The 12,196-nt window shown below is 36.4% G+C and overlaps 1 protein-coding gene across 3 annotated transcripts in view; it reads left to right on the plus strand.

Moving 5' to 3' along the window:
- STAP1 (signal transducing adaptor family member 1) overlaps positions 1 to 12,196 on the plus strand; it is a 30,236-nt gene continuing 18,040 nt past the window's right edge. For 2 of the 3 annotated variants that reach the window (XM_059887423.1, XM_059887424.1), the window contains exons 1-2: positions 1 to 210; positions 9,038 to 9,109. In XM_059887423.1, coding sequence (XP_059743406.1) covers positions 91 to 210; positions 9,038 to 9,109 — 192 coding nt within the window. In that variant the 5' untranslated portion in view covers positions 1 to 90. 3 annotated transcript variants of the gene reach the window in all.

The following is a 12,196-nucleotide window of genomic DNA, read 5'->3' on the forward strand; positions in this document are numbered from 1 at the left end:
GAACAGTTGCCCTTTGCTCGCACACAAGGGAGATCTCATTTTGTCTGAAACTGGATAAAGTTGAAACAAACCACATATCAACAAGAGGGTATGATGGCTAAGAAGCCCCCGAAACCAGCCCCTCGCAGGATCTTCCAAGAAAGGTCAAAGATTACTGCTCTACCCTTGTACTTTGAAGGTTTTTTATCAGTTAAACGGTCAGAATACCAGGTAAGTCCACAGATGATCATATTAAGCTAAAAGCTTCTGTCTTAATATAAAATGTATTTTATGGTGACATGATGAAACAAGGGCCTTCTTGTTTCTGCTAGAATTGAACCTTCTTTCCTGAGGTAAGAAATATGATCCCAATTTGCATAATTTAAATACAACATATGGCGTGAACTCATATGTGTGTATATATGAGTATTATGTATAATAAGGTTCTAATGTTGTCACTAATGTAAAAAAAATTCCTAAATTTCCAAAAAATGTATTTAAACATCACAGAAAAGTTTAGCTTAGAAGATGATATGTTTGGTATATATTTTCTCTGCAATGTACTACTATGCTTCCATGATGATATGTACTATTAAGATAAAATTATACTATTCCTGAAATTAAAACCGGCTCCTATTCTGTTTGATTGAAGTTTTCAAATAATGATCAAATTATTTTTTATGACAAACTTTTGAAAAAATTGGGACAATAATAAACTTGACAATGTTTAAGATTCTGTATAGTTAGTTATATGTTCTAAGACACTTTCAAGATATTGATTTTAAAAGATGATACTTAGGGTGCTCTGTGGGTAGGTGTACACTAAACTACATAAATACATTCACTCTAAGAAAATTCACAAAGCACTCTGTATTTTTTAAACATAAAAATGAAAACTTATAATTAATTAAAATCAGTGCTTTTGAAATACTAATTGTGGATAATTTGAAATGAATAAGACATAAACACAGAAGTGTCTGTGACTAAAAAAAAAAGAAATAATTAACTTAGGTCAAATTTTATGAAATGTTAACATTAACTGAAGCTAGAAAAAAATTAGGTTTTTGAGAAATGCCTTAAGAAATGTTTAATTATAAAAATATATTTTCTGAGGATTTATTAATGCTTACAGAAAATTTGTGTACGTAAAAATATCTGTAGCAGCACAATCGTATTTCTTGTATACATAATCAGATCATTTAATATTGGAGAGGAAAGACATGGTAATTTGTATTCTGTTATGGGTGTTAAACATGAATTAGTAATATCTGTCAGTTACATGCCAGGAAAGGGGAGTTGGGAAAAAAATTTTTAGATTGTAATTTAAACTTGTCTATTTATTGAAATTTTTCCAAAGACTTTGTAATGACTGTTTCTGGTACTGGGTTCCCTTTAGTGTTTAAAAAGGGCATTCCATTGGTCTGGATAGTAGAAAAAACAAGGATTTTAGAGTGTCAGTAAAACATGTCTTTACCTAATGGTTTTGCCACTTATATTCTGTGACTTTATACAAGTTACTCAATTTCCTTGAGACTAAATTTCCTCAACTATAAAATGGAGAGAATATGACTTACCTCTCAAGGTATAATGCCTGGGATACAGTCAGTGCTTAATCAATTCATTCATTTAAGCAATGTTTATTTTGTGTTTCCTATGCACCAAACATCACACTCAGTTTCAGAGAATATGCATAAAATACAAAACCCCTACCTTCGTGAGGGTTAGGTTAGTCAGAAGTGATGACTCACTTACCCGAATGCCAGTCTAACTTTTCTTAGAAAGCATACTTTGAAACGGAAAGAATAAACTATAGGTGTAAATGTTTTGGAGGAAATCAACTTATGCTTCCAATTGAATTCATAGCAAAGTATCTTTTACTTATACATCAGAGAAAAGAGAGCAAGAGAATGACAGTAATGTCTACTAACAAGGTGGTTTCAAGGATTAAAGGGATAACAAATATAAAACACCTGCCTCATACTAGAGATTAGATTCATTCTCCTTCTATTTTATTATCTATCACATTCTTATTAACATATGAAAATCAGTCTTTAATCCCGCTCAAAGGAGGGCCATGGTGATAATTAGAGTGCTTGAAAACAGAAGCAATGAGAGAAAGTTAAGGAGAATACTGGGATTTCTAGACAAGTGGCAGCAAAGTGCCAAGGAATTTTTGAAAGGGAGGTGAACCAAAGGTATATAGGTCTTCTTTGACAGGGGAACTTTTAAGAATTAAGGAGATTTGCCCTTAAGAAAATGTGCCAACATATACCATTTTAACCGCAATTCCAAGAGGTCCATGAATCCGAGGTCAAGAATCCATAAAAATACATAATTTTTACGGTGAAAATGTGGGAAAATTTACTTAACCCACAACACTAGAATTCTGGATGATTAGATATATTAGGTAATAAAGCCATTGCTGCTGCTGCTGCTAAGCCGCTTCAGTCGTGTCCGACTCTGTGCGACCCCATAGACGGCAGCCCACCAGGCTCCCGTGTCCCTGGGATCCTCCAGGCAAGAACACTGAAGTGGGTTGCCATTTCCTTCTCCAATGCATGAAAGTGAAAAGTGAAAGTGAAGTAACTCAGTCGTTTCCGACTCCCAGCAACCCCATGGACTGCAGCCTACCAGGCTCCTCTGTCCATGCGATTTGCTAGGCAAGAGTACTGGAATGGGTTGCCATTGCCTTCTCTGAATAAAAGCCATTAGGTGCTACAATGAGATACCCATGGCATCACAGCTTTTAGAAATTACAAAATTCTCATTTTGGGGGAACTATTTGAAAATAAGATAGAGTTTGGGTAACATCTCACAGTTTCTTCAAACTGTGATGTGTTCAAATTAAAAAAAATAGTATGTAATATGTCTTCTTATTAGCCTGAACATAGAATATGACCATTAAAATAGCTTCAAAGTAACAATTCTCTCACTAGTCCTCCAACTGCCACTAATTCATTTAGAAAAATTTTAGGACTTGGCTGTGCTCTCAAAAATTTCTCTATGCTAGTGCTTTCCAAATTTTTAAAGTAACACACTCCTTTCAAGAAAATATTTTGAACATAGATCTCTAACATAAGAATATTAATTTGTTCAGAAATTATCATGTACTCCTGTACTAAGTCCAAAAAATGACTGACTATATGCAAGAAAAGAATTAAGAAAGATGAAATAAATGAAATATAAATAAATATTCTAAAAGTTTCTTCCCCAATGAGATCATCTTACATGCTTCCAGGGTTTAGTGCCACGGTTTGTAGACTACTATACAACGTCCTTCCTTAAGCAAAGAACCTTTATTCACTCAGAAGAGAAAAAAAGGAAGGAACTTTTTATTGGGGACAGGGGATAGAGAGGAACTTTACTGGATTTGCACTGTCACCCATTTTTACTAGTTATATGAGTCAGAAAAGAGTCCTGGGTGCCAGGAGATTTATCAGTCCTCCTGTAGAACTTGGGCAATCCCTCGTATCTTTTCATCTGTTTCCTGTTTTGTAAAATGGACAGTTACTCTCTTGTATAACTGAATGGGTTGCTGTGATGATCGAATGGACTATATGAGTATATTTTCTTGAGGTGTTGACATGGGAGATAGGTTAGGCTCTTAATGTCCTGTCTCTCTGGTCCTTATAGTAATTCTTCTGGGTAGAAATAATTTTATCCACTTCAAGATGGGTGAATTGTTGCTCACAGAGTTTATGTTCAAAGTCCTTCACCATAAAGAACCCAGCTGGGATTTTATTGCAAGGCACTTGACATCATGCTGCCTTTCAAACTAAAGTTCTAATTCCATTTATTGGGTTTCTCAAGGTTGGGGATGTCTAATCACTAGATTCTTCATCAAACTGAGCTCAACAGTAAGCTCAGTAGACTTTCAAAAATAATTGCTTAAAGAATGAAAATAATAGTCACCTTAAACTCCAAACAAGGTCATCTAATGATAATGAACCTAGTGATAAATTCAAAAGGCCCATTTCAGTATCTTTTCTTCAGCAACTGAACATTTAAGTGACTGCTTAAAATTTAAGTGACTGCTTAAAAATAAGATATCTTGTATTAAATGTATTTAATTCAAAAACAGGTCCTTCAAATTTAATTTTTAAAATATTTATGTTACCTCTGTAGATATAAATATATACCTATATGTTGGTCATTACAATTGATATTTATAGATGACTTAAATTATACTAGTTTCCAGGAGCACTTCTCAGAAACTAAATCAAGACTATGACCTGCAGGTCTCTGCATATTGAATGTAAATTAGAAGTATTCTTAGGTTTGTGGCTGTGGTTGGTGTTCACAGGGCCCACTGATATTTATAACCTTCCTTTTCCTCCTGGCTGCCTTTTTCTCAACTCAGTGTCTTTTGTTCTTGCTTCTTCCCTCATTTAATAAACCCTCCTTTATCCTTTCTAAAAATCTATATGTTTATTTATCAGTAATGCTCCCATGTATCCCTCATTAACTCTGTGCAATTCATACCATTCTCTCATGACTGAATACCTCTATAATTTTTCTCAGAAGCATAGATGCATGTATGCATGTATATATAAAGGGAATGCAATAAACTTTGACTGCTATTAGTGATTTTAGTTTTTCTATCTTATGGTAGGTTAATACTGATGAGGCTAATTAAGAAGATTAACAGAGTGGTACTACAGGCTTTTCTCTTGTTTTCTTTTCCTCCAGGAATCATAAAATTGGGTTTGGCCTTGATCTTAGATGCCATACTTCAGTAAAATTACACAACCTGTGATTCAATTCTCTAACCAATATGCCTATATTCCAAATTCCTCCCCACTTCCTCACCCCTGTCCTAGTTCCAAAATATCATGTATCCTTGACTTGCTCCTTGCATTGAGAGACTTCCTATTAGAGCAGAATGTAAAAGCCTTAAAAAGAGATATACGATTTTGTTTTAAAGCTCCACAATAAAACTGAATTGTTTTATTATTTAATCTTAAGTCAATTCTGAGAAAATTCAAGTACTTTTTCAACAGAGTGACAATATACTTTCACAGTGTTTACAGAACACTGGGCTGATCTTAGACTGTATAGGTTAGCAACTTTTGAAACCAAATTTCTCAATGCAGTTTTCTATCTCTTTACTTACTGCTACTGCTAAGTCACTTCAGTCGTGTCCGACTCTGTGCGACCCCATAGACAGCAGCTCACCAGGCTCCCCTCCCTGGGATTCTCCAGGCAAGAACACTGGAGTGGGTTGCCATTTCCCTCTCCAATGCATGAAAGTGAAAAGTGAAAGTGAAGTCGCTCAGTCGTATCGGACTCTTAGCGACCCCATGGAGTGCAGCCTACCAGGCTCCTCCATCCATGGGATTTTCCAGGCAAGAGTACTGGAGTGGGGTGCCATTGCCTTCTCCAATCTCTTTACTTAAGACCGTATGAAAGCATGATTTCATATAGGAATGACAATGAATTTCATTATTCTAGTTTACAAAATATCTTCTTCTTGTACAGAATCCCATTGAAAGAGATCTATTTTAGAGATTTTTAGATGCCACCATTGTCACACACCCATGCAAATTACCATGTGGAAAGAATGTTACTCTTATTAATAAATTCTATCAATATGTGGATTAGACTCAAGGCTAAAACTGTGTTGACACTTTACCCCAGATTTAAGTAGTCTTTATGATTTTTTTTTAATTGATTTGACTGTCTTGGGTCTTAGTTGCAGCATGTGGGATCTTCAATCTTCCTTCGGCATATGGGATTTTTTTTTAGTTGAAGCGTACAAACTCTTAGTTGCTGCATATGAGCTATTAGCTCCCCCACCACGGAACGAACCTCTGCCTATCCCTCTTGGAGACCCTCTGACACATGGCAGGAACAGAGCAGAACATCCTCTCTGTGTGGTAGGCCGAGTTAAGAGATGATGGCAAGGGACTGAGGTAAGGATCCTGTCTCCCAGGCTTAGCTCTTAGATACTCAGTCCTACTCTCTGCAGAGGGGGTAATTCTAGCCGTACCATGCAGGATAGACTGGAGGGCGAATGAAAGCAGCAGAGACACCAGGCAAAGGGTTATTTCAATGCCTTTAACTTTTTTTTTATCCTATGTGAAAATAAGGAAATAAAAGACTTCTGATGGGGGCTGAAATTAAGGTTTATTCTGTTGCCTTATTAAACTGCTTGACTCCAAGATGTGTCAGATATATATTGGCATCTGGATTTCAGACAAGAGGAAGAATCTCTTTGTTCAGTTTTATAATTGCTCCTTTGGGGACTATTTATTGGCTGATAACGTCAATCCTATGCCCTTTGGAATTGTTCTTTTCTCTGGTCATCAGTTATTGGTTGAGGAAGAACCAGCAGGTTCATTACATTATATTATAGCCCACTCTGTGTTGAGAGGTAGGATGAAGAAGAAAGAGCACAAGACTTGGACAGAGAAACTGTGCTCCAAGTTCTATCTCTGCCCCTGATGTAGGTTGCTGCAGGACTACCATCAATTTGTTCAATCCTCACTGTATACACTCCTCTTGGAAATGTGACTTTTCTGCTCCTTCCATAAAGAGACTGAGTCTATTTTCCTGCTCCTTGAATCTAGATTAGGTCATGCTTTGATAAATGCGACAGAAGCAGAGAATCAGGCAGTACTTGCACTTTGGGTTTTGCCCTCTCTTGTCCCTGGCCATGGGGTCTCGAACAGTCAGACACTACTGAGCAACTTCCTTTTCACTTTTCACTTTCATGCACTGGAGAAGGAAATGGCAATCCACTCCAGTGTTCTTGCCTGGAGAATCCCAGGGACAGGGGAGCCTGGTGGGCTGCTGTCTATGGGGTTGCACAGAGTCAGACACGACTGAAGTGACTTAGCAGCAGCAGCAGCAGTCCCTGGGCATTCCTTCTGCTAGCACGTGAACAAGTCTAGGCTGCTGACTGGAAGATGAGACTGCATGGAGTGTGATTCCACTTGTTTCAGTGGGGTGGTTTCTAGCACCAAAAACCAATTCTCTGATTCTCTTGGATATCAACTGGGTGTTCAATAATTCAGTTCAATTCTGATACTAATTACCTTCAAATTTAGTGAAGACCCCACAGTTTAATTAAGAGCTGAGTCCCACAAAACTATCTCCTACTTCAACCACTAGCCACAAGTCCCAGATCTCCTGTCCTTCTCACTGACTGGCTATAAATCAGGTTTCCCAGGGCCCTTTCCCAAGATTTGACAATTTACTAGAATGGCTCACAGAAATCAGGAAAAAACTTCTTACATTTACTGAAAAGGGAAACAAATGAACATCTAGATGAAGAGGTCAAGGTCTGGAAGGATCCTAAGCATGTGTTTTACTGTCTCTGTGGAGATGAGGTATACCACCCTTCTGGCATATGGAAGCTTATTAAATCTCATTGTTCAAGAGTTTTTATAAAGCTTAACTTCTTCCCTCTTGGAGGTTGGTAGGTGGGGCTGAAAGCTCCAACCCTCTAATTATTTGTTCTTTTGGTGACTAGACCCATCCTGAAGCTATCTAGGGGTCCCATCCTAAATTACCTCATTAGTAAAAATTCCGATACGACGTAAAGGCGTTCACTAGGAATAACAAAAACACTTCTATTAGGAAATTCCAAGTGTTTTAGGATCTCTATACCAGGAACTTGGGAACAAAGACTAAATATATTTCTATACTAACACACTCAGTCATTTTACAGTCCCAGCCAAGACCCCAAGCAAGTGAATGAGGGCATCCTAGACCATTAAGTCATAGCCAAGTATACCCAGATCCAAAGTATCATCAGTCAGCCACAGGATGAGAAGAAATAGAAAATGCTTGCTGTTTTAGTCCACTAAGTTTTACGGTGGCTTGATATACAGGAAAAGCTAATATAGCACCTTATCATAATAAAGACAAAGTGAGAAAATAGTTGCATTAAGACCATGAGAAAGGTGGTTGCTGTAATTCAGAATCAATTTAATCTTGAGCTTTCTGAGAGCCAAGGAAAATTAAAGCAAGATGGGTTATAGTGTTCCCATTATTTGAGAAAATTAAATATATAAATTCTGAAGAGGTGACCAACGTTTTGCTGATCAGAAAAAGGCAAATGCTATGTCATTATTAACGAGATACAAAATACCATAAACACGTAAGAATGTCTTCACATTTATAAGCAAAAGAAAAAAATTCCTCATTTGATTTTGTTACATTGATCCTCCATATAAGTCAAGAAAATCTAACATCTGAAAACCCAGCTTAGTAAACCCTAAAGGAAGGAAAGATCAACATGTTCATAAAACTAATTGGAATTTTTCAAAATATATTTTTGCAAAGAGCTGGGATAAAGGTAAGTGTTTAGATGTGGAAGGATTTTTTTTTTTTAATTCTTTAACCACTCCCCACCAACTACCACCCTTGCCATTCTTTTGTAATACAGCCACTCTTCATAGAATGTTAAGTTCTCATCTAAATAGCCTTTCACTTGGTTAAGAGCCTTACTAGACTACTTAAATATTTTAAACTTAAAAAAAATTGTGTTCCTATAGAACTCACAATAAAGTGAATATGTTAATTATGAAATGTTAAGCACATGAATGAAATGTGAATTCAAATTTCAGCTTTGATTGTGTTATTTTTATCATTATCAATTGCTCATATTTCCTTGATCTATATATTCTATTTATTGAACCTAAACTACGAGCCATGTACTATGCTATGTGTTTTAATCCATTAAATCCTTTCAACTGTCTTGGAAGGTAGACATTAAATGCTTTATTCTAACCTGATCCTTTGATTACAGGTGCGAGCTTTCATTGAAACTGCACAGAAAGTTGAGTCTTGAATCAATGAGGAAAGTTTTGGAAAATAATGTATTTAAATACAAATCAAATTACAACCCTACTACATGCCACATACTAAAATTTGTAAAGGATTTATTGGAGGAATTAAATGTAAAATTAAGCCATAAAAAGTAGGTTATTTATCTCAGGATAAAGAAAAACCATATATCATATAGAAATTAAGAAAGTTACAAAGGGAAATATCAACAGGAAAATAGTTGAGTATACATAATGAAATAATGCTTACAATCTCTTTCCTGCAGGAGTATAAGCATTACTGGACAGAGTTGAGAGGAACTACACTTTTCTTTTATACTGACAAAAAAAGTACAACAGTAAGTAGACATGTTCAGCTGATTCAATTTTTTTTCCAATAAATACTTGTCATATAGTATTCTGTTATTCATTCTTGTCTGTTATTCATTTTCTGCCTTCTGAAAGTGAAGATGTTCTAGTATAACCAATTGAAATAAGAACATCTATATCTGTGATTCATGATAAAATTTCCTGGGCAACTCAGAAGAAGGTATTAACTCATGCTTTTAACTTTGCATTCTTTTCTTTCTGAGCCTGATAACAAAAACTTAGTTGAGAAGTGAAAATTTTAGCTAAACATCTGGATTCAAATTGCCTACTACCAAGTGATGGCTTTAATTTCCCCTACTTTTGGTCTTGCTGTAGCATGTATTTATAATTTGAAGGGAACTAGATGATCCCAAAGCCTGGTAACATAGAGTATGTCACAATTTAAATTTTCTAGAAAGACACAAACAAACCCCGTGAGACAGGACTTTGAAGAGCTCAATCATGAGGATAACAATAAAGAAATTCTGAGATTATTTATTTGTATTAATTCTAAATAATTGATTTATATTTCAATTTATCCACAAAAAAATTGAAAATGGTGCATTTCATTTTTTCCACAAATAAAATGTAGCATTTAGTAGCAAATACATGCCTACCTTGGAATGCTATGCTTATGAGATTTTATAATCCAATAACTTAATATAAATATTTTAGACCATGGATGCAGTAGCCCACACTTCTAGAACATGGTTATCACATGACTAGATTGAATGAAAGATACATAAAAAGAGTGTGTGTGATGTATCTTATCTGCAGGCATTTCAGCACCATTAATAATAGTAAGCTAACCAGAAGTCATTTAAAAAAACAAACAGAAAACAAACTTAAAATGGTCATCTTTCACCATATTTCTGGATAGAGATAAGATTTATATAAAAGTGTTTTCAAATACCATAAAATAAATTTTAACAAAATTAATTTCTCTGTCTTGTCTCCAAATTCCCACTGATGTCAGTGAAAATAAAAGACCTTGGCCTAAACCTTGTACAATACATGTATGTGAGAGAGTTAATAGTCACTATTTACTTACTCCATGGCAAGAGAGGTGCAATTTCGTGATTGGGATATGGTCTTTAGGTAGACTACCGGGGTTTTGTCCCAGCCCTGCTCCTGTTCATGGTGCCATTTTGGGATCTTGGGCTATTTACCTAACCCCTCTGTGTCTCAGTGTATCAGATAGGGTACTGGTAGGAAACAGATGACCTCTCAAATTAGGTAATTCAAAGACAGTTTAATGACGATACTATATTCAAAGCAGTGGACAGGAAGTAGGAAAACCACAAAGGATAGTACAGAACCTGAGGCTCTGTAACAGTGCCCCATTACCACACCTATGAGGAGAGGAAAGAGAAGGAGAGTACTGAGAGAGCGGAAGACTGCCTTGAAAAGAATGTGATCTTTGACAGAGGAAGCAATTGTACAGAGTAATAAACATCCGACCTCACTCTCCTTGTTCCTTTGATCTCCTGCCAGTGTTCACCAGTGTTCCAGGCCAACAGAAGTCAGAGGTGAAGGAAGCCCTTCATCTTGTCCAGAGAGTTCCTGCTCCTGGTGCACAGTGTTAGATGGTGAAGGAATAAAAGTGACTCTAGAGGAACAAATGAAAGATCTCCAACATAATCAGTTTCAAATCAAAATTAGGATGGAAACAGTAGCCCATCTCATAAAGTCCCCCCACCCCCGCCCAAATTAAATGCAATAGTAAATAAAAGGACTAAAGAGAGTCTAAAGACTTAAGAACTTTAAGCTGGCAAATAGTAAGCATTTAAGCATTTTACATGTATTATCTCATCTAATTTTCACAACCACCCTGCAGAGTGGGTACTATTTTAATCCCAACTTTCTAGATGAGAACTGTCAAATTTAAGATTAAAAAACTTATACATGATCAGAAAGCTAATGCAAGGGGTATAACCCAGATCTTGTTCTTGAGCCAGCATTCTTAACCATGACCCATGAAGAGACTGTGGAATAATGAAATTCTGTGGAATCATTTGTTAAAAGAGGATACAGACTTTTGGGGAATTTTTTCAGTGATAATTTAGGAGAAAGCACAGAGATAGAACAAATGAGATCTGTAGATACTTAGCCTGTAAGAAGGGAATAAAAGCAATGACAAACCTAGAAAGCGTATCAAAAAGCAGAGACATTACTTTGCCGACAAAGGTCCATATAGTGAACACTATGTTTTTTCCAGTAGTCATGTACAGATGTGAGTTGGACAATAAAAAAGGTTTAGTGCTGAATAACTGATGCCTTCAAACTGTGATGTTGGAGAAGACTCTGTAGAGTCCGTTGGACAGCAAGGAGATAAACCAGTCAATCCTAAAGTAAATCAGTCCTGAATATTCATTGAAAGGACTGATGCTGAAGCTGAAGCTCCAATACTTGGGCCACAAAGAGCTGATACAAAGAGCTGACTCAGTAGAAAACACCCTGATGCTGGGAAAGATTAAAGGCAGGAGGAGAAGGGGACAACAGAGGATGAGATAGTTGGATGGCATCATCGACTCAATTGACATGAGTTTGAGCAAGCTTCAGGAGATGGTGAAGGACAGGGAAGCCTGGCTTGTCCATGGGGTCACAGAGTCAGACACAACTGAGTGATTGAACAACAAGAAGGGAAGAATTTAAAGCTGCCTTTAAATATTTGAAAGACTGTCAGGGGTCATGTGAAAGAGTCACTGAATCTGTTTAGTATTATTCCAGGGGAGAGGGACTAATTCCTATGGATGGAAATTGTCTAGGGAAAAACTAGCTTAATACAAGAAAAACCTTGCCACAGGCAGAACTGTGGAGGATGTAAGTTTCATGTTGTTCAAGATGTTCCAACACAGGCTGGATGACTGCATGGAGGAATACCCTGGGGGAGATTCAAGCATCAGAGGGCAGCTAGATTAGACAGATGGCCACTAAGGCTTTTTCAATACTACAATTAAAAACAAAAGATAGACTCCTTTCTTCTAATCAGTAGATAAGCTTATGATACTTTATCTAACTGCACCATTTGTTCCTTTGTTGCTTCCTCCTTTAGCTTTAGATAATTTATCAGAAAA

The sequence above is a fragment of the Bos taurus genome, chromosome 6 (assembly GCF_002263795.3).
Source record: "Bos taurus isolate L1 Dominette 01449 registration number 42190680 breed Hereford chromosome 6, ARS-UCD2.0, whole genome shotgun sequence".
Classification (NCBI taxonomy): Eukaryota; Metazoa; Chordata; class Mammalia; order Artiodactyla; family Bovidae; genus Bos; species Bos taurus.